At 37.0% G+C, this 23,658-nt stretch overlaps 1 protein-coding gene across 1 annotated transcript in view; it reads right to left on the bottom strand.

The window, feature by feature from the left end:
- Positions 1-1,688: 1,688 nt before the first annotated feature.
- PRDM5 (PR domain containing 5) overlaps positions 1,689-23,658 on the bottom strand; it is a 232,940-nt gene continuing 210,970 nt past the window's right edge. Inside the window, exons 15-16 of the mRNA XM_011952701.1 lie at positions 17,010-17,114; positions 1,689-1,888 (exon numbers count right to left, since the gene is read on the bottom strand). Coding sequence (XP_011808091.1) covers positions 1,724-1,888; positions 17,010-17,114 — 270 coding nt within the window. The 3' untranslated portion in view covers positions 1,689-1,723. The remainder of the gene's footprint in view (positions 1,889-17,009; positions 17,115-23,658) is intronic.

The raw sequence follows: 23,658 nt of genomic DNA, 5'->3' as shown, positions 1-23,658 counted from the left end.
AAATGTCTACATTGAATCTTTATGTTTCTTTTTAATACTGGAATTGGGGGTGAATACAATTCTAAAATGAGATTCCTGAAGTCAAAGAACTGTGTCTCAGAGAACCTTTCTCCTTAACTCATTAGAACCAAATAACTTCCTTAAAACTACACTTCCTTTCTTTCGACTGGGCTTCAGTTAGAGAGGTTCATGAGTTGGGCTTCATTTTAATGTTTTTCTGGTTTTTGGATATTCCTCTAGGTTATTTTGACATCACTATTACATTGTATCATATCATCTCTCCAAACAAGCTGTTCATTGTATGTTGCTGTCAAGTATTTTGCTGAAATATAACCTTCTAAAGGAAGAAATTATGCTTCTTGCTTCAATTTCCCTTAAGCATCAGTGACAATTTCAATCATAACAATTGCCAGGTTTGTACTTTGTATTCTGGATTCCTAATTATATGGGATGATTGAAGGTAATTCAAAAGTGTTTCAGAATTACCTACTGCCAAGATTCTGGAAAATGTCTTTTGCAAAATGGAATGTTAATGCTCTGAGGACTGTATCTGCACTAACACGTTCTGTACACTTTTATGGAAGGAGAGTGGAAAGGGCTGTGTTCATCATAACTAATGTGGAAATGCTACTATTGTTCTGCCACTCTGTCAGCAAATATGGATAATCTATTTGGTTTCTATTTTTAATTATATATATTGCTATACTGTTAATGTCTAAAGCTAAATGGTCTACATTCAAGAGGGTTTGCCTGGTGAATATTTAAATGTGATGGTCATTTTTGTGTAGAACTTATAAAAGTATTCCAGACTATGAATGTTTGCATCTGAATGATGAGAGTAAATAACGTTTCCTAAGAATTCTCTAAAATGAGCAATATTTTAATAGATGTTTTAGTTATCAAACGTCTCTTTATTTTAAACTCATTTGTTGCACAGAGCTATTAGTTAAGCTCAACTCTTGGTTTGTCTTATAAAATAGCAAGTATTTATTTTCCTATCAAACTTGAGTCTTTGATAACTTTTTCTTACCCTAATCTGCAAAGAAATAGTTGGATATCTTGATTTATTTCTATTTAAATTGGTAAAACCAGCTGCAACAACTGGTATTTGCAAGTGAGTGCGCACACACAGACACATACAGACACACAGACACACAAAGAATAACAATAAAATGAAAAGGCCTATTAGGGAAGTATATTAATGAACTTCATTAAAGAGGGATGGCCAAGACAGAGGGCCATAACTCCTTTTTCCATTTTTTTTTTTTTTTTTTTTTTTTTGAGACGGAGTCTCGCTCTGTCACCCAGACTGGAGTGCAGTGGCTGGATCTCAGCTCACTGCAAGCCCTGCCTCCCGGGTTTACGCCATTCTCCTGCCTCAGCCTCCCGAGTAGCTGGGACTACAGGCGCCCGCCACCTCGCCCGGCTCGTTTTTTGTATTTTTTAGTAGAGACGGGGTTTCACCGTGTTAGCTAGGATCGGAGCACAAGTTGCATTTTGCAAGGCTGTGGAGTTGTATTTTTTTTTCCATTTATACCATTTCTTGGTAAAAGTAAGACTTTTTTTGGTTGTATACACATCTACAGACTCTAAATGTAGGCAAATAAGAACTATGAGACCAGTAAGTCACTTTTGGCTACTTCTGTTATGCTGATCAGGTGAGAAAAATCTGGGATTCATATTAGGAGCCCTTTTGAATAGTTTAATTCCTTTACAGCCCCCATTAGCTGTCAGCTACACCATGGATATTGTCCATGTGCACTTTGAGGTAGTCATTCCTTGTAAACTTCTTATGGCAAAACTGGCATTCTGCCAGTGGACGATTGGGATTATGAGTCATCTTGTGTCGAATCAGCATTTTCTTCAGGCTAAAAGCCAAGTCACAAACCTAGAAAAGACCCAAAGACCAACCATATTATACAGAAAAACCTGAAGATACAACAATTTATCATTTATACAATACACATTATGCAAATTCCTACTATCAAGTATGCAGTAACAGGCATAAAAACAAAAAGCACTCTTGGAATAAACAAAATTTAACACCCACACTATTGGGCAAAGAAAATTAATAAGAGTTACTGCATTTAGTCGGTGTCCTTTGTACCCCAATCACCCTTCCCCTTTCCCAGCTGCCGGATTTAAACATCTCCAGAGAAACAACTCCCTGGCAACAATCCCTTTCTTATCCTAATGGAATGTATTTGCCATTTCATATTAAACTATTTAAGCAAAATGCTTTATGGTCTAGATGGCATCTCTCTCTATAACATAAATGGCATAAGACATTTCTCACCAGTGATCCCTTCAGTTTAGTACCACTTGTGAAATAAAAAGCTAATGCTGCTTTAAGTATCATAAGCAGAAATTTATTACTCACTGTTTCTTTTCTTTATTTCTTATTATATACACTTTGTTTAACTAAGGAAGGTAACAAGTTTATTTCACATGAGCTCTGCCACATTCCCACCTGGCTCAACATGCATTAAACAGCCCCATAACTAAAAATATTAACACAGAAAATGCAAGGTACAATTATCCAAGTTATAAAAAAAGATGGAATTTAAAGTTCGATATTATTCACAAAAATTCCACTGACATGAAACTCTTCAAAACCATATCCGTTGTGAAATAAGACATGTTAAATAATGTGAAAACACCATGAAAAATATAATGAGAGAGGAAATGGCTTGTAAAAATACTGTAAAGAAAGCTGGAGTTTTAAATGAGGTTAGGCTTGGGAAAATCTTACAGTAAAACAAAATGAAAGAAAACAAAAAACCCTTGCCCTTTTTCTTTATGGGGGAAAGAAGATTTACATTCACAGCAATAAGAAACCCAGAAAGGCTCAGGGCCCTAATTGGGTAAGGAGGGGGTAATCCAATAATAATGAATTTTGACACAAAAGTAGCAGCATAGTGGGGTATAAAGAAAATAAGCTTTAGAGTCTGATCACTTTCTAAGGAAGCCTGCTCTGACCCCCTAATTTAAAACTGAAGCCTGTTATCCTTTCTGGATTCCCTTTACTCTGTTCAAATTTACTTTTTACATAGTACCCATCACTTTCTGTCCCACTGTAATTTACCTACTCTCTTGTTTAGTGTCTCTCTCTGCTCACTAGAGTCTCAGCTCCATGAGAGCAGGGATCTTCATATATTTTATTCCCTTATGTACCCTAAAGGGTACAACAATTTTTGTAGAGTAAGCACTCAATAAGTATTTGTTGAAGAACCACCTCAAGTTTGAATTCAGACTCTACTATTTACTAAGGAAATTAAATGGACCAAGTATGCCTTTTAACTTTAGTTCCCTCACCTGTAAAATGACAACGTACTTACCTCGCTGGATTATTAAGATTAAATAAAATACTCTGTGTAAATAAGGGCTATACTGGAGACACTCAATAAATGTCAGTGCACATTTTTTTTCTCTTTCATCTTCCTCAGCAGATTGGAAAGAATAGACAAATGTTAGAGAGGGAGGCAAGGTCAGCACAAGTGGAATACAAAGAAAACACCTCTGTTCCAAAGAGTGGCAGTTCCCTGGAATATACAAGTGACTTTGCAAACAAACAATTTCTCAAAACAAATACAATGCAGCCAGTTCATCTCAGGAAATGACACTTTTCTTTTGGAATAGCTTGTAAGCATAAGGTTTGTAACTCAATACCTTTGAGGCAACTGTAAAACAAAGCCAAGTCCATGTCGCAAAATCAGAGGAAAAGGGTAAAGACCCAGGAAACATGCAACAGCATAACATATGATGGCAGACGGTAAAGTATATAAATTATAATAATCAATATAAAAGTATTAAGTAACCTTATTAAAAGATAAGGTTCAATTAGGGTAAAAAGCAAACTGCAAACACACACATACTGTACTTAAGAAATACGGTTACAAAATAATAACACATACACAAACACTATTTTAAAAGAGGGATTAAAATGTGCATAAAACTATATAAAATGAGGCTGATAGAGTGTAATGGATACTAAGTAGTACTCCCTCAAAAGAATCTTGGCGAGACAGAGAGACAGCAAGCCTTTGAAGAACCAGGAGTATCACTTGTATGAATGTCTCCTAGTCAAAGATTTATATACAGGGTGCTCATACAGACTCATATATAAAAGTGAAAATTACAAACGACTTACTTGGCCAATTAAAGTTAATAAGCATAATCATTTTGATATAATCAGACTCAGAAATATTTTTCAGCTGTTAAAAATATTAATCTTTTTTTTTTTTTTTTTTTTTGAGTCAAGATGTCGCTCTGTTGCCCAGGCTGGAGTGCAGTGGCACACTTTTGGCTCACTGCAGCCTCGACCTCCCTGGACTCACATCTTAGCCTCTGGAGTAGCTGGGACTACAGGCACACGCCACCATGCCCAGCTAATTTTTTTTTTTTTTGTATTTTTTAGATATGAGATTTTACCATGTTGCTCAGGCTGATCTCAAACTCCTGGGCTCAAGCGATCCTCTTGCCTCAGTCTCCCAAAGTGCTGGGAAAACAGACGTGAGCTATCACGTCCGGCCAAGATAGTAATTTCAAAAATACTTAAAGGCAAGAAGAAACATAAAGAAAGGAAAGCAGAATAATAAGATCAATGCAACTTAGTCTACAATATTGAAATAAAAATTATAACTGTATCCATATTAATAAGTATATGAAGGAAATGTCAATAGATTAATATTAGCTGACATCAGTTGGAAAACTGGGGATCTTTTTTTGGTCTTCTTATTAAAAAGTACATTTTTATAATCAGGGAGTATTATTTTGGAATGAAAAAATGCAGTTAGTTGGGTGATGGTTCCATGTTCACTTAGCAGCAAGTCCACTCACATCAGACTTCTGTCTTGGACTTCTTAACTCTCCCCACAGCTCTCTGAAATGTTATGGATGATCTCTACATTGCTAAATCCTGGCACTTTTGAGCCCTCATTTAACATGAATTCTTAGCATCATTTGACATACATGACCACTTTCCCCTGTCATTCCTTTAGTTTCTATAATGACCTACTCTCCTTGTTTTCCTTCTAACTATCTGGCCTTTTATTCCCTTTTGTTTTCTGAAATAGGCCCTTCCTCCATCCTAAGTAAGTAAGTCAGGATTTCAGTGCCCAATCCTTGGCTTTCTTCTCCATTCACTAGGTATTTTCTCCTCTGGTGATCTCAATCGTATTCATACCTTTTGTTACCACATATATGGAGATCACTAGCAAGTAATATTTTTAGTGCAGTCCCCCTTCTGATCTCAACAGTGGAGTACTTAACTGACCACTGGGATAGTTCACTGGTACTCCAAACTTCCTATGTCTAAAACTGAATTCAGAATTCTTGTCTCTCAAACCTTCAGAATTCTTGTCTCTCAAATCTAAGTCTCAAAAAATGGTCCGACCCTCCATCTGGTTTGACTGTAAATGTGGCAGTTAACCTTCACCCAATGTCTCACTCTCCTCATCTGATCCAATCAATTACAAAGTTCCACCAGCTCTTCTTTGCACATCTTTCTCAAAGACATGAAGGCATCTAATCGTCTCCATGTCCACTGCCACCACCTTAGTCAGAGACACTGTTTACTCAGACCAGTGCTTCTTTCTCACTAAGAAAATGTTTCAGCATGCAAGTGTAGTATCTGTGTTTTTAAATAAAACATACACATGCACTACTGTTTTTATATATTATATTAAAGACAGACAAAATTTTGATGATAAAGACAAAATAAATATTTTAATGGTAATTTAATATTTATGGCTTTATATTTTCACTAGGCAAGATTTTAAGATGGGATACATATTTAGGGCCAGAGTCATCCTTAACAAATGTAAAGGCAAGATGTCTCCTTAATAATTTCCATTTTTGGCTTACTTCTCATCACATACGATTATGTCATTATATTTTATCTCAAATTGTTACTGACTAGTAGTATTAACTCTGCTTTCTTTTCGTTATCTTCTGTTTGTATCATTAGTATTATTTTCAATCCGTATTTCTGTACAGGCTTCTTTTAGCCACTTGTTCATTTTGTAAGCATTACTTTATTTAAAAACAGATAATATAATCCGTATCTCTGTTAACCTAAGAGACACAAATTGCAATCCTAAGAGTGCACTGAAAGCAAACAAGTGCCTCGGGACTGTCAACCAACCAGCGCCAACGTGGAATTGACATGCTGCCCTTTGATCACACGTGTTACTGCACCTCAGAAGGGACCAGCCAGCAGTGCCCAAGCCAGGGCGCCAAAGTTAAATCTTCTGTTTAATGATAATAAAGTTTAATTGTGTTCCTGTTTTTAAAATAGCCACATACAAAAAGTACTTAGGAATACATCTAACCAAGGAGGTGTTCTACTTTACAAGTAGAACTACAGAACACTGCTGAAAGAAATCACAGATGATACAAACAAATGGGAAAATATTCCATGCTCAGAGATTGGAAGAATCAATATCATCAAAATGGCCACACTGCTCAAGCAATCTACAGATTCAATGCTGTTACTATCAAATATCAAACAACCAATATCATTTTCCACAGAACTAGAAAAAATTATTCTAAAATTTATACAGAACCAAAAAAAAAAAAAAAAAGCCCAAATAGCCAATAAAGCAATCCTAAGCAAAAAGAACAAAGCTGGAGGTATCACATTACCCACTTTCAAACTATAAGGCTACAGTAACCAAAACAGTAGGATACTAGTACAGAATCAGACACATATACCAATGCAACAGAATAGAGAAGCCAAAAATAAAGTCACACACCTAGAGCCATCTGATCTTTGACAAGGTTGACAACAATAAGAAACAGGGAAAGGGCTCCCTATTCAATAAACACCTATTGAATAAGCACTGGGATATTGGCAAGCCATATGCAGACAAATGACACTGGATCCCTACCTTTTAACATATACAAAAATTAACTTTAAGATGAATTAAAGATTTAAATGTAAGAGCTCAAACTATAAAAATCCTAGAAGAAAACCTAGGAAACACCATTCTGGACAGAAGTCTTGGGAAATAATTTATGACTAAATTCTCAGAAGCAATTGCAACAAAACAAAAGATTCACAAGTGAAACTTAATAAAACTAAAGAGCTTCTGCATAGCAAAACAGTCAATAAAATAGACAACTGACAGAATGAGAGAAAAATATTCACAAACTGTGTATCCAACAGTTCTAATATCCAGAATCTGTAAGGAAATTAAACAGTTGAATAAGCAAGAAACAACCCCATTAAAAAATGCAATGGTAGTATCTGTATTTTTAAATAAAACATACATATGCACTACTGTATTTACATATTATTGCAAGAGACATTCACAAACACTTCTCAAAATAAGGCATATGAGTGGACACAAACATGAAAAAGTGTTCATCATCACTGATCATCAGAGAAATGCATATCAAAACCACAATGAGATATCATCTCACACTAGTCAGAATGCCTAGTGTTAAGAAGTCAGCCGGGAACGGTGGTTCACGCCTGTAATCCCAGCACTTTGCGGGGCCAAGGAGGGCAGATCACCTAAGGTCAGGAGTTCAAGACCAGCCTGACCAATATGGAGAAACCCTGTCTCTACTAAAAATACAAAAATTACTGGGTGTGGTAGTGGGTGCCTGTAGTCCCAGCTATTGAGGAGGCTGAGACAGGAGAATTGCTTGAACACGGGAGGCGAACGTTGCAGTGAGCTGAAATTGTGCCACTGCATTCCAGCCTGGGCGACAGAGTGAGACTCTGTTTCAACAAAAACAAATAAAAACAAACAAACAAACAGAAAAAAAAAACAAAAAAAGAAGTAGAAAAAACAACAGATGCTGGTGAGGCTGCAGAGAAAAGGGAATGCTTATACATTGTTGGAGGGAAAGTGAATTAGTTCAGCCACTGTGAAAAACAGTCTGGAGATTTCTAAAAGAATTTAAAGCAGAACTACCCTTCAACCTAGTAATCCCATTCATTACTGGGTATAACATGCAAAAGAAAACAAATCATTCTACCAAGAAGACATACGCACTCGCATGTTCATTGCAGAACTATTCACAATAGCAGAGACATGGAATCCACCTAGGTGCCATGAACAGTGGACTGAATAAAGAAAATGTGGTGCATATATACCATGGAATACTATGCAGCTATAAAAAAAGAATGAAATCATGTCCTTTGTAGCAACATGGACGCAGCTGGGGGCCACTATCCTAAGTGAATTAATGCAGGAACAGAAAACCAAACACTGCATATTCTCTCTTATAAGTGGGAGCTAAACATTGACATAAAGGTGGTAACTAACAACAGAGACTGGGGACTAGTAGAGCAAGGAAGGAGGGGAGGAGGCAAGGGTAGAAAAACTACTGGGTACTATGCTCAGGACCTGGCTGATGGGATCATTCACACTTCAAACTTCAGCAGCATGCAATATAACCCATGTACAACAAACCTGCAGATGTACTCTCTGAATCTCAAAGAGAAGTTGAAAAAAAAAAATGGGAATCAAAGTGGTAATTTTTTCTTCCCATATTCCAGTGGATGTCATGTCTGCCTACTTCAATGTCCATCTCCTCACTCTGAAAACTAAAGCCTAGATTATTGCAACAGTCAGCTTCAGTCATCCTCAGATAGAGGTGGTACAACTTCCCCTCTCTGCAGGAAATGTTTGGAATTGTGGGGGGTCTCTCACTGTTTCCACAAATGGGGAATATTACTTGCATTTTGCATAGGGGCAAGCATGCAAGTAATGCCCTCTAATGTGCAGGACACACTCATACAGGCCAAAAGTAACCCACTGCTAAATACTATTTGAATATTCCTGCATTCCTCCTCCTCCCCTCCAGTCCATGCTCCACATAACAATTGAAATGACTTTTTGAAAACACAAATGTCACAATATTACCTAAAATTATTCCATGGTTTTTCGCTGCTTGTAGGGTAATCACTGAACTCTCGCTAAACCAAACAGGCCTCCTGCAGGTTCCTGAAGATATCATTGGGCTTCCTGCCTCAGAACTTTCTCACTTCTCTTTACTCAGCTTACTCTTACTCATCCTTAGGAAGCCCACGTGACTCACCTTCCGGCTGATGGTCTCTGTTAAATGCTCTCATAGCAGCCTTTACTTTTCCTTCATGACACTTTCCTCAAGTGTCATTCATGATTCGTGTTATTTTTTTATGTCTGTCTCCTTGCTAAACTAAGGAACATGAGGGCAAGAGTAGCCACTACATAAATATTTCTTGAATTAAAGAAACAAATAACGGTTGATAGATTCACTGATCGATTGATTGACTGAATCTCTATGGGCAATATAAGTATCCCCAAAGACTGCAGAATCATCCTGGAGAAACTGAAGACAGTATCTATGGAGAGTACTTTCAAGTGAAAGAAATGCTAAATTGTTTTTATAAGTATATATTAAAATTCATAGTCATAAAGAAGATCGATTTAACATTTATCCCCCGTGTTCTATTTCTCTTGCCCCTTCTCCAAACCCAATGTCAACATAAAAAACTGATACCAAATTCTTCAATGGCTTCCTATTAGATTCACAATACCTTTCTTAACATGGCTGCAAAGCCTCCAATTCTCCTTTTTACTTCACCCTGCACCCCTCTCTTTCTCTCACTGTGCTCCAGTTTCACCAGCCTTCTCCTTCCCCCATGCCCATTCCCAGCCTCAATTCATGCTGTTCCTCTCCTGAGATGCTCTTTTCCCTATGGCTGACTCTTCTCATCTTTTAGGTTACTTAGAGTCGCTTTCACAGAGAATTTTTCCCTAACTATTCATTTATAGCCTCATGGCTTTTTTCTCCTTTCTCTTTCCCAGTCTTTATCATGAATTGTAATTACATGCTAATTCATGTATTTGGTTATTCGTTGTTTTTCTCTGGAGACATGGTGTCTCTCTGTCACCCAGGCTGGAGTGCAGTGGTCTGATCATAGCTCACTGTAGCCTTGACTTCCTAGGCTCAAGCAATCCTCCCACCTCAGACTTCTGAGTAGCTGAGACTACAATTGTGTGCCACCATGCCCAGCTAATTTTTTATTTATGCTTTTTGTAAACATGAAGTCTTGCTATGTTGCGCAGATGGGTCTTGAACTGCTGGGCTTAAGCGATCCTCCTGCCTAAGCCTCCCAAAGTGCTGGGATTACAGGCATGAGTCACCATGCCTGGTGTCATGTATTTGTTTAATGTTATACTCCACAAGAATGTGAGTTCTATGAGGGTGGGACATGGCATCTTCTACTATTTCATCCCAGTGCCCAGCACAGGGCCTAGGCTTAACTATCTTACAACTTTCACCATGTGCCAGGAGCCACTCTTAACAATTTCTAAATATTAACTTGTTCAATCCTCACAGTCACGCTTTTAAGTAGATACTAATGTTACCATTAAACCCATTTTACAGAAGAAAATGGAAACACAAAATGTTAACTAGGTTTCCCAGGTTCAAAGAACTAGGCAGTGTTTCCAGAATTTAAACCCAGACAGTCTGGGTTCAGAGTCTATCCTCCCTTCCAAGGGCTGGCTATTACTAAACTATCTCATTTCAAACAGAGATATGTGAACTCACCCTACTTTTTCCTTTTGCCTGGCTGACACCATTAACAAATATATTAAAAAACCACTGTGAGAATGTAAGAAAGGTTCTCAGACAGTTCAGCTTGCCACTGTGGTGGGAGGGATACAAAGTGCAAGTCCATTTACACAGTTACCATGGGAAAATGAGAGCAATGGCAAGCTGGCAAAAATGGAAAGGAAGTTGAGCAAGATGCTGAAATCATTGATAATGGGTCTGAATTAAGGAAGTCCTAGAAGCTCCACACTGGAGATGAGATGGGAACAATCCAACAGCTTGCTGAATGAGAGCCAAAGTACAGGATTAAATATCAGGAGAGAGTACCTGATGTCACAGTTGTAAAACTGACTACCCAGACATTAAAAGCTGTTTTCATGAACTTGAATGCAGTCAGTAAAAGACTCCAAATGATGCTCTGTATAAATCAGCCAAATGCAAGAACATTCATTTTACAAACACGGGACAGCAAAAACGAGTTCAAATAGTATAACACGGATGCTTCCTTTTCTTTCTACCTGTGATTCTTATCCAAACTTTCACCCTACTCCAACTTAGAAGTGTATTAGAAAAATATTTATTCTTCTTCTAGACTGGAGGTAAACTGATTTTGTTTTAAAATAGAGTGAAATAAGATGTTTAACAGAAAGCACCTTGGGAAATTCTATACAAATATCTTCAGTTAACACATACTTATCACATATAATGTGCCTACCACTTCTTCTGGGAAGAAAATGACAAAGAACACACTGTCTAGCCTTTGTGGAGTCCACATTATAAGTAGAAACATTTGTAAAGTAACGAGCATAGTACAAAGAGAGGAACACAAGAGTGCAGTCCATGGCTTGGAGAGAAGAGGGCAGGCTTTAAGGAAAACGTGGAAGAAGGCCTGATCTGGAAGGATGCATGGAGGTTTATAATGTCCTAAGGGGGCGGGGATCATATGACAGGGAGAGGGAAGAAGATAGGCACAGGTACTGTGAGTGCGAAGAACATGGCTCAGTTGGGGAAGTGAAAAGAATTCACAGAAGCTAAAGATTAGATGTCACTAGAGAAATAAATTGAAAATAAATTAGAGTTGAAAGCTGGAAACAAATCCTGGAAATCATGGTAATCATAACAAGAAAGTGGAAGTATATTTTGTAAGTGGTGGGAATTCACTCAAGAATTCTAAATAGAGACTGAAACTAAAGTATAATTCAGTTAGCAAGAAAGAGAGTATGAAACTGGATCCAGGCAGGCCAGTACTATTGTTCCACTCCAGGCCAGAAATGATTTCAACATGAACAAAAGCAGGAGTTATTAATTCACTTATTTATCCATTCAAAATATTGAATGCTTCCCACATGCCAGGCACTGTTCTAGGCTTGAGGATCCAACAATAAATAATAAAGACAAAACCTTGTTGTCATGGAGCTTATAATAAATGATAAATAAGTTTATTAAACAAACAAATTTTTGGTAGATATAAGTGCCACAAAGACAAATAATATAGAATGAGAGCTAAGGAAGTAATGGAGATAAGAGAGAAAGTAATTTGAGCAGAGATCTGAAAGAAGCACATGAGCAGGCCATGAAGAAACCTGGAGAAAGCTGTTCTAGGCAGAAGCAACAGCAGATGCAAAGGCCAAGATGTAGATGCAGGGTAGGTTCAATGTGTCCAAAGAAGGGTAAAGAGGCCATGTGACCAGAGTGAGGTGGAGGGTGCTGATGAAGTCAAAGAGAGCAGAGTGGGAGAGTGAGGGCTGCAGGTCACGGGAAGTCTTTCAGACCATGATAAAACTTGTTTTCACTGTAAATGAGATACACAGTCATGGGAAGGTTTGAGCAAATGAATACGATATTCATTTTACAAATATATAATCTGACTCAGGTTCTATGAAGATTACTCTACATGGCAAGTTTAGGAGAGACTGTTGGGAGCAAAGACAGAAAGAGAGAGCATGTAAAAAGATATTGCAATATTCCAGGAGACTGAGATAAAGCTGTGGAGTTATGAGAATTATTCAGACCCTGAGCTTATTTTAATGTAGAACCAACTGGTTATGCTACTGGATTGGATGTGAGAGGGTGTGAGAGAATTAGAGAAATGAAGGTGACAATGAGAATTTAGAGATGGTGCTATGTTTGAAAAACAGATAGAAGCAAAGGCAGGAATTACAGGGTCTGAGTGAAAGCCGCATGGTAAACTGCTTAGAAAGACCTGGGTTTTGACCCTAGAATCTTTTTTTTTTTTCTTTTTTGAGACAGAGTCTTGTTCCTTTGCCCAAGCTGGAGTGTAGCGGCACGATCTTGGCTCACTGCAACCTTGAACTCTAGAATCTTGACTTGCTGTGAACTGTAGGCAAGTCACTCAACCTCAATGAACCTCAATTGCTTCATATACATGCAAATAACACCTACATATTCCTGAGTTTTAGTGGAGATCAGAGAGAATACATGCAAACCATGGATCTCTGTGCCTTTCCCGTCACAGGACCTTAACTAGAATAGTGGCTATCATTCATGGCTTAGGGAAAAAGAGGTGTCCAACATGAGGCTCAGATATGTGATTTGGGTTATTTGGGGATGGTACAGTACTCAGAGATATGGGAAATGGAAAGGATCATGTTGACAGATTAAGAAAGCTGGGAGATCATGATTTCAGTTTGAAATACAAGAGAGATGTCCTATAGGCCGTTGAAAATATCTGCCTAGGGTTCAAAAGAGAGACTTGGGCAGGAGAAAGAAAGATTTCAAAGTTATCGCTATAAGCATGCTGGGCCATTTGCACAGCCTGGAATGACTGTGCCTAAGAGGTTAAAGTAGTATTAATGAGTGACGTGTCATTTGAGCAAAATTGTAAAAAACTGATTATATGTGTGTGTGTGTATATATATATGTGTGTGTGTCTATATATATATATATCCATTTTATCATGGTTACTCAATTTGCCAACAAACTGGGTAACCATGATGAAATGAACAAATTTCTAGAAACACACAGCAATTACCAAAACTGACTCATGAAGAAATAGAAAAATTAAAAAGACCAATAAAGAGGTTGAATCAAATAAAAAACACACCAACAAGGAAAAGTCCAGGATCAGGTGGCTTCACTGATAAATTCTACCAAACATTTAAAGAAGAATTAACACCAATTCTGTAAGTCTTCCAAAAAGACAGAAGAGGAGAAAACATTCCCTAACTCATTGTGTAAGGCTAGCATTACCTTAATACCAAAGTCAGACAAAGATGTTATGAAAAAAGAAAACTGCAGACCAAAATCTCTTATGAATCTAGATGCAAAAATCCTAAAACAAACAAACAAGCAAAGTACTAATTGAATCTCAGAGCGTATTAAAAGGGTTCTAAACCATGACCAATGGGGATTTATCTCAGGACTCCAACAGTGGTTCAAATAAGAAAATCAAAGCAATATATTATACTAACAGAACAAAGGGGAAAAAACATAGTCATCTCAATTGATGTAGAAAAGGCATCTGACAAACTTCAACATCCTCTCTTGATTAAAAAAAAAAAACCTCAGGAAGGTAGGAGAAAAGGGAAATTTCTCAACAAAATAAAGGGCATTTATGAAAAACCCACCATATTCAATAGTGAAAGACTGAAAAAGAATGCCACATATAAGAGCTAAAACTACATTTTCCTTATACCACATATAAGAGCTAAAACTACAAGACTCTTAGAGAAAAACACACAAACAACAACAACAACAACAACAACAAAAACCAGAAGGACAAATCCCACAACCTTGGATTTGGCAATTAATTCTTAGATGTAACACCAAAAGCATGATCAAATAGAGAAAAAAATGCATAACGGGCACTTCATCAACATTAAAAGTCCTTATGCATCTCAAGATATTTTCAACAAAGTGAAAAGAAAACCTACAGAATGAAAAAAAATATTTGCATATCATATGTCTGATAAGAGCCTAATATCCAAACTTTAAAACCTCTTAAAACTCAACAACAAAAAGAAAATACTATTTTAAAATGGGCAAAGGACTTGAAGAAACATTTCTCCAGAGAAGATACAGAAATGATCAGGAAGCATATGGAAAGTTGCTCACCACCATTAGTTCTTTGGGGAATGTAAATCAAAACCATGGTCAGATATCTCTCCTGCCAATATGGGTAATTAAATAAAAAATAAGTGTTGGCAAGAATGGGGAGAAATTGGAATCCTTGTGCATTGCTGATGGAAATAAAAAATGGTATTGCTCCTGAGAAAAACAGTATGTTGGTTCCCAAAAAAAGTTAAACAGAATTACCAAATGCCTCAGCAATTCAATCCTAGGTATATACCCCAAATAATTGAAAACAGGTGCTGAAATACTTGTATGCCCATGTTCACCACAGCACTATTCACAATAGTCATAAGGTAGAAAGAAGTGTCCATCAACAGATGAATGGATAAACAAATTGTGATATAAAAATATAATGGAACATCATCCAGCCATAAAAAGGAATGACCTACTGATACATCAGACAATGTGGATAAACCTTGAGAACATTATGCTCAATGAAAGAAGCCAGTCACAAAAGGTCACATATTGTATATTTCATTTATATGAAATATCTAGAATAGGTAAGTCTATAGAAGCGAGAGCAGATTGGTAGCTGCTAAGGGATGAGGGAAGTGGGGTGTAAATGTTTATTGGGTATGGAGTTTTATTTTGTGATCATGAAAATATTTTGGAGTTAGAGAGGTGGTGCTTCTACAACACAGTCAATATACTAAATGTCACTGAACTGTTCACATTAGAATGGTTAATTTTATATCATGTGAATTTCACCTCAATTAAAAAAATGCATCACCTTGGTAGGGTGACAGTGTGGAGAACACACACACTGGAGACTGGATGTGGATGAAACAGTGAAGGTCTGAGCTATGTGTTACAAGTAGAAATGAAAACTAAGAGAAATTAATGAATCTGAGAGCTCTTTAAGAGGGAGAGAGACTGGAGTGGGGTGGGAAAGGGTGACTTCTATCCTCAAAAAGTAGGTTAAGAGGACAAGATTTTGCAGCAAAGGCAGACAGTTCTCTACTGAGCAGTCTGCATTTCAGAAATGTTCAGGAGGCACTTAAAAATATGGATCTCTACTCAGTAGATCAGTATGGGCTGCAAATGAAGATTTCAGAGTTTTAAACACATCATAGAAATAAATGGGACGGAAGCAGATAGAAAAAAGTCAACTTGTAACATCGTAGTTTTAAAAAACATAGCATGACGTTTCAATTCACCTAAGGGAATATTCAACAAAAGAATTCAGCATAGATTAAAAGATGGGTTAAATGTGATGGTAGAAAGATGTCCATATGCAGTTAGTATTTAATTTCTGGGCTGTATCGGTTTTTTGTGCAGCAGTACAATTAAACCATCTAAATAGGGTCTGTCTTTATGAAAACGCTTCCAATAAAAGCAGCAATGACTTAAACTAATTGAAATCACTGAACTAGGACTGTAGCTCCGTTCAGTATAGAGCTTTATATGTGTGCGTTTTTTTTCTCTACAACTGTTTCTTTCCTCAAAAGAACTGTACTGTTAATAAAAGTATTTTTATGAGTATGCCCACTGGGAGTACATTGTTGCCTTAACCTTACCACTGAAGTTTCATGAAAGGACAAGGAAAACATCTTGTGTTTGTGAGTTTCCTTTCATATGGACTGCTTACCCTATGCTGTATCCATCGGGACATGATGATGGATCTAAGTTCTGGAATTTCCCTCAACATTTAAGCAGAATTCTGCACTGTGCCATATCACACTGTACAGCTTTAATGTTTTTTCTTACATTGATTCCCTAACATGTGTCGATTCTTTGTCAACTACCAATCCCACACAAAAGAACAGTGTTTTTTTTCCCCTAAACTGATCAATATTCAGATTAATTTTACTGTCAACAGTAGTATTCTTTTCCTTTCAGAAATAATGTATGCTATGTCAAATAATTCAATTTTAATTCAAATGTCATAAGCAGAAAGCTTAGACAACCCTTAGTAACAGCATTATTTAACACAAAGGAGTTTATATGCATTTTGGAATTTTGTACATGTTTGGCTTTACCCAAGTAAATAATATGTATGATCAGTCGCATCTCTGGTTTAACTGTCATTAATCAGTAAAGATTTGGCCAGACACATGAAAGCTGCCTTAAATCATCATGCATTTACACTTTGGAAGAACAACACAACGATATTAAAACAGGGTACAAGCACGTCTAAAAGAAAATCAGAATTTATTTGCTGCCAACAAACCAGATGAATAAAATGATTACAATGCAGCTACATGTATTATGCAAGAAAAAGCTATAAATAGCACAAGACATTAACAGGCATAGGCACATACCAGCAATGCAACACACACACCCACACCCACACACATACACACACACTCCTATTTCCTGTTATTGGAAGACACTATGGGGGAAAAAAATTCCAAACTCACATCACACTGAAAAGGCTTTTCTCCAGTGTGCGTCCTCTTGTGCTCATCCAGGCCTCGCTTCTGGCTGAAGGCCTTGCTGCACTCTGAGCACTTGTACGGCTTCTCCTGCAGTCAACAAAAAGAGACCACCAAAATTGCCAGTGAATGAATGAATGCAGAGCCCTCCATATTCAGGTGACTGTTACAGGATCTACAGGATACTGCAGCAAATTCACAGATATGCTGATATGGTTTGGCTGTGTCCCCACCCAAATTTCATCTTGAATTGTAGTTCCCATAATCTCCATATGTCATGGGAAAGACCTGATGGGAGGTAATTGAATCATGGGGGTGGTTACCCCCATGCTGTTCTCATGATAGTGAGTGAATTCTCACAAGATCTGATGGTTTTATAAGGGGCTTTTCCCACTTTGCTCCATGCTTCTCTCTCCTGCCGCCATGTGAAGAGGGATGAGTGAGCTTCCACCATGACTGTAAGTTTCCTGAGCCCTCCCCAGCCATGCAGAACTGTAGTGTCAATTAAACCTCTTTCCTGTATAAATTATCCAGTCTCAGGTATTCCTTCATAGTGGTGTGAGAACAAACTAATACCGGTAGTATGAGCAATTTCACATTTTCAGGGGAAACAGGAATAATCTACATCTGTTGGACACTGAAAATGACTAGCTCAAGGCAGTTCAGTTTCAACACTGGACTGTGCTACATTTCTTCCAATGATGTCCTGTCTTTGCAATGGTGGACACTGGATGGTTGCTGTGATGTAACTGCTTACACTTCTAGGTTGTTTCGTTTGATCTATGGGTACCATAAAAATCTATGGAGATACTCAGGGCATCATGAATGAAGAAAGTTTGAGAATCCTTGATCTAGAGGGTACAAATTGTTTACCGTCTAAGAGGAATTCCCAGAAATAAAAACTTTAGAACTAAATTTTCTACAGATTTTGGGAGATAAGTTCAAAAATAAATCAATTGTGATTTATGTGTTTTCTTTTTGTTGTTGAGACGGAGTCTCCTTCTGTCACCCAGGTTGGAGTGCAGTGGCATGATCTTGGCTCACTGCAACCTCTGCCTCCCTGGTTCAAGCGATTCTTTTGCCTCAGCCTCATGAGTAGCTGGGACTACAGGCGCCTACTGCCATATTCAGCTATTTTTGTTGTATTTTTAGTAGAGATGGCGTTTCACCATGTTGACCAGGCTGGTCTCAATTCCTGACCTCAAATGATCCACCTGCTTTGGCCTCCCAAAGTGCTGAGATTACAGATTTGAGCCACCACGCCTGGCTGATTTATGTATTTTCATTTCTATTACCTCATATTTTTCCAGGAGGACGTTCTTTTATAAAATCTAAATTACATTTCTTAAATGAGGCATTTTTATTATGAAAACAATAAAGAAAACTTAAGGCAAAGAAGTATCTCAAAATGAAGAGAAAAAATAATTTATAATTCCTTAGCCATCTTTGATACCAGGAACTTAGTCATATCACCATCTTTTTAGTCTGGATTAATTGTGAAATAAATTAATTAATATTATTCCATTCCAACAGTTTGCAAGTTACTACTTAGTGCATCATTAAAAAGTTTCATTCAGATTTAGGTAAACTTGCAGTGAGATTTTTTTTTATCAAATATATCTTCAAAAATATTGCTATAAATGTTCTTGGGCTGGGCATGGTGGCTCATGCCTGTAATTCTAGCACTTTGGGAGGCCGAGGCAGATTAATTATCTGAGGTCAGCAGTTTGAGACCAGCCTGGCCAACATGGTGAAATCCCAACTCTACTAAAAATACAAAAATTAGCTGGGTGTTGTGGCGGGCACCTGTAATCCCAAGTACTCCAGAGGCTGAGGTAGGAGAATCACTTGAAACCAGGAGGTGGAGGTTGCAGTGAGCCAAGATTGCTCCATTGCACTCCAGCCTGGGTGACAAGAGCAAAACTCCCTCTCAAAAAGAAAACAAAAACATTTTTGAATTGAGGTAGTGTATGCATGTTTCTTGTTAACAAGTTGTATTTATATTTTCTCCCTAGTATCAAAAATCTATAACTTTTTTTGCAGACCCATAAAAAACAGTATGTAAATAACCAGACAGACATACATGTGCCCACCAACTAGCCTAAGAAATCCAACCTTCTCAATACAGGTGCCGCTCTCAATTGCCTCCTACCCCACCACCTGCAGCACTGTCCCATCTCCTCAGGGATGACAGCTCCCTCAGATATGTTAAGTACCATTCCCTTGCCTTTCGCTATATTGTTACTACCTAGGTATGGATGGAACCTTAAGATAGAGTATTATTTTGCCATTTGAAAGTATGTAAATACTATCATACTGTATTCACTTTCTGTGCGTGTTCTGTTGAGATATACTTTATCATTGTTCAACATTATCCTCATAGGTTTCTAGGCCTCACTTTCATTTTTGTGAACACATGTAGCTCATATTTACTAATTTTCAATGTTGTGCCATATTACATTAAACACATGTATACCACAAGTTATTTATATACATTCTCCAATGATGGATAGCTATGTTATTCCCAGTTGTACACTCTTATAAATAATGTTGCCCTGAAAAATCTTGTACACTTGAATATAGTTGAAAGCAACTCTCTAAGGGATGTGTACCTAGAAGTGGGACTGACTCTTCAACTTTTCTACGAATGAACAAATAGCTCTGCAAAGTTAATAAACCAAGTTAATAAACCATTTTATACTCCAATATTCAGTGTATCCTTGTGATTCTATCACTTTGTTTTAGATGTTTTGAGACTTTTATTAGGTATGTAAGTATACATAAATTTTAAACTATTATATTATTGGAAATTAGAACCTTTTATCATTTTGACATGACCTTCTCTATCTGTAATAATTCTTCATTACCTTGAAATTAATGTGACTGCAATATAGCTATAAAAGCTTTTTAAAATTAGTATTTGCCTGCTATACCCATCTTTTTGCTTTCAAACACCCTATATCCTTATGTATGGCGAGTAACTTTTATAAACAGCATATGACTAGATTTTTTTCACCCAAACATTTTTGTGATCCAAAGATTATTTCTATCTAAGATGGCAAGTTTTGCCTCTTTACAAATTTGTGATTACTGATATACTTGAATATATTTCTAATATTTATTTTGTGCACTACTATTATCCTATTTGTTTTACAAGTTTTTCCCATATATTTTATTACATATTTTAGATTGATCCTTTCCCTGGTACTACTTTAAAAGTTATTATCTCTATTTCTATCCTTTTAATGGTTATACTTAAAATATTTTACTTTGTATATTTAAAACTAAAGTTTATCCATATGTTTTCTCTCCTACTGAATAATACAGGTACCGCAGAATGATCCTCTTACAAGTTAGTATGTAGCAGTATTTTATTTATATCTTGATTTTTAATGCTTGTCTTAGTCACTTTGAGCTGCCATAACAAAATACCATAGACTGGATTGCTATAAACAACAGGCATTTATTTCTCACCATTCTGGAGGCTGGAGGTCTAAGGTCAGGGTGTCACTGTAGTCAGGTTCACGTGAGGGCCCTCTTCTGGGTTGCAAATTCCCTGTCCTCACATGGTGGAAGGAAAGTACTCTGGTCTCTTCAGCTCCTTATAAGGGCACTAATTCCATTCATGACAGCTATACCCTCATGACCCCATCAGCTCCCAAAGGTCCCACTCTCTAATACCATCATACTGATGGTTAGGATTTCACAAATGAATTTGGGGAGAATGCAAATATTCAGTCCATTGCAGTGCCTAATATGAAATCATCATTACTTTATACAATCAATGTGATTTAGCTCTATACATGTTTAACAATTTCTTTACTTTTCAGGCTTTTTTATTTATCTGATTTTCCAAGGATCTGTTGATGGCAAATTGTTTCTGACTGAAAATGACTACTTTTCTCACTTGTTGTTGAATGAAAGTCTAAAAATCCAGTGAGATATATCATAGGCTCACTTTACTCTTTATATTTCTTAATATCTCTTTACCATTTCCATCTCTTTGTGTTGTACTCTAATTTCTTAAAGTCAATTGATTTTAAAAATCAGTTGGTCAATTCTCTTTTCAGCTTGCTGTTTAATGGGACCCTAGGGCTTTTAATTTCTGTTATCATATTTTTAACTTTTAGAAGTTTTATTTGCTCATTTCCCAACTCCATTTAATTTTTGATACAATCTCATTTTTCTCATAAGCAACTCATGTTGTTTATGCCTATTTGAAAATATTCTAGACATTTATATAATTTACTTTATCTGATAAAACATTATCTTAAGATGTTTGGAAGTCTAGTTCTGCTTTTTGTGGTTTCTACTGTCTCCTGCTCGTGGCTTTTGTTTCCTTGGGTGTCTGGGATTTGAAATCATGAGCACACGTTTGGTGGTCTTTATCTGTTAAAGTCCTGTGACCCCTAGGTTGAGGGTAAGTCCCTCCAGACAGCATTTGTGTTTGCTTCTGCCAGGCACTCTGGGATGCTATCAATCAAAGACTGTTTTAAGTTGATTTATTGCCTTAGGGTTTTCTGGTGAGGCAGATATTGTAAGTCTGAACTCCACACTTGAGGGAAGGATTGTGGTTATAAACTCTAAGAAGAAAGCTTTCCTTAGCCAGCAATTACTCCAAAACAGTTAAATGTCTCAAGCACCAACCCCCTTACCAAAGGAAGATTATGTCTAGTCTCCAATTTTATTTTGAGCATAGCATTTCTAGAGTCCAAGAATAATAGTGGTATGGGATTCCATCTTGCCGTATAATCTGAACATACAGTTTGTCTCATTTTCCCTGACACCATGAAAAACCAAGTCTTGAGATCAATACTGGCAAACACCCTGCAGGTGCTGATCCTCAACTTGAACTTATCACTCACTTTCAGCTCCATTTTTGCTTGTTGAATCCTGAGGGTTACCATTACTTTTTTACAAGTTCAGATGTTTGTTGTTTGCTTTGCTTTATCCAGCACTAATAAGTACTCCTTACAGGGCCTTTTTTCCAGGATATGGAGTGTCTACCATGTTGCCAGAAATGAAAGTAACTACGTGTATAATTTTAAAGATGTAAAAAAAATGTTCAAAGAGTCTTCACAGTCATCAGGAAAAACGTTGAATTTTCTTTGCAGTCCAAAAAATATAATGTGCTTTCCCCTCTAGTCTGAATAAACATAATCTATTTTCACATATCACAATACCTTTGGCAACTTCAAATATTTTTTCAAATATTCCACCGTTTTTCAAAAACTTGAAAATGAAAAGGTAGTTTTAAGTACTTTGATCAGAATTTGTTTGAAGTTGCTGGGATTTCTTACTAAGGCTTTTCTACTTAAACTTTTATTTAAAAAAATACAAAGACATTATTACGAAGTATATGAGAAGAAAAAAAAGCTTAATCCCTACACTTTATCTGTAAGACCAGAAGTTGTGAAGACATGAGGGGCACAGCACCATAGTAGCTGTCAATGACAGGTGAGGGTTTTGCAGAGAACATCCTAAGACAGAACTAACTGCCAAAATGCCATCCTAAGAGCAAGAAGTGGTATCAGAGAAGAAAAGGAAATGAAAATCAAGGCCTGAGCACCAGAGATTAAAAATAACCCTTTTACTCCTTCCCAAATTTCCTCTCAGGAGACACTGTCTAGGTGAGTATCCTAGACATTGCTCATACAGATGCTTAAGAGACTAGTTCCCTGCTAGTATACTGAGATTCTGGTGAGGGAGGAGGGCTTTGTAGTTATCACAAGAGGTTTAAAAATGCAAACATGTATTAATCATTGGCTTAGCTGAATAAATAATGTCTTATACACTTACACACACACACATTATCCACTCACATACTGATACTTTTCACATGTTTATATATGCTATTGCTGATTAATTTAATATACTTCACTTACAAATGTCATTGAAATTATATTACTTTTCCTTATTTTCTCCTTCACAATATACTACAAGTACAACCACCATGTATTTATACATGCATGTTGGCAGAAAAGTAAAGGACAAAATGGATAAAAAAAAGTAAAGGATAAAATTAGAAGGTTCTTCCAATTAAAGAAGTTTGAAGAGGAATCCATTTGATTAAGTAGTTTTCAATCTGCCTGGACTCCCTTTTCTCTACCTAGAACCATTTAAAGTCAGGGAGTCCTTGGGGTTTTGCCCTAAGAGAAGCTCATGAAGGTACCAAGATCATATTTCTATGTCAGTCTGGCAAGAAACGCTCTCTGTCATAACTAAGTATATTAACAGGCAGCTGTGTTTGCCCTTTAAATGCCTCTCCTCTTCATCTCAGATCCTATACAGAGCCTGCACTATTCCTGAAGATATCACAAGAAGATATATAATTCATGGCAGATACTAGTCAGACTGTCTACAGTGCCCCTTGAAGGAACTTCTAACACCTACCATGGAAAAGGATTCCAATGTATAGTGAATGTCTTCAAAGCAAGTGTTAGAGAATTTCTGCTCCAGTAAATGGCTCTTATACTAGAGGCAGAGCCAAGAGGTCTTAGGTCACTCACCTCTAAAGTTAAGAGAACCAAATAAACAAAAATAGGAGAAAATAAATGCATTTTCTTTCTCAGAGAGCAAACCCTCACATACCCCTCCCCTTACTAATTTCTTTTCATTACTCCTAATAAGCCAT

This window comes from Colobus angolensis, unplaced genomic scaffold (assembly GCF_000951035.1).
Source record: "Colobus angolensis palliatus isolate OR3802 unplaced genomic scaffold, Cang.pa_1.0 Scaffold345, whole genome shotgun sequence".
NCBI lineage: Eukaryota > Metazoa > Chordata > Mammalia > Primates > Cercopithecidae > Colobus > Colobus angolensis.
Note: the sequence above shows the minus strand (reverse complement) of the source record. Positions and strands in the feature narration are given on the sequence as shown.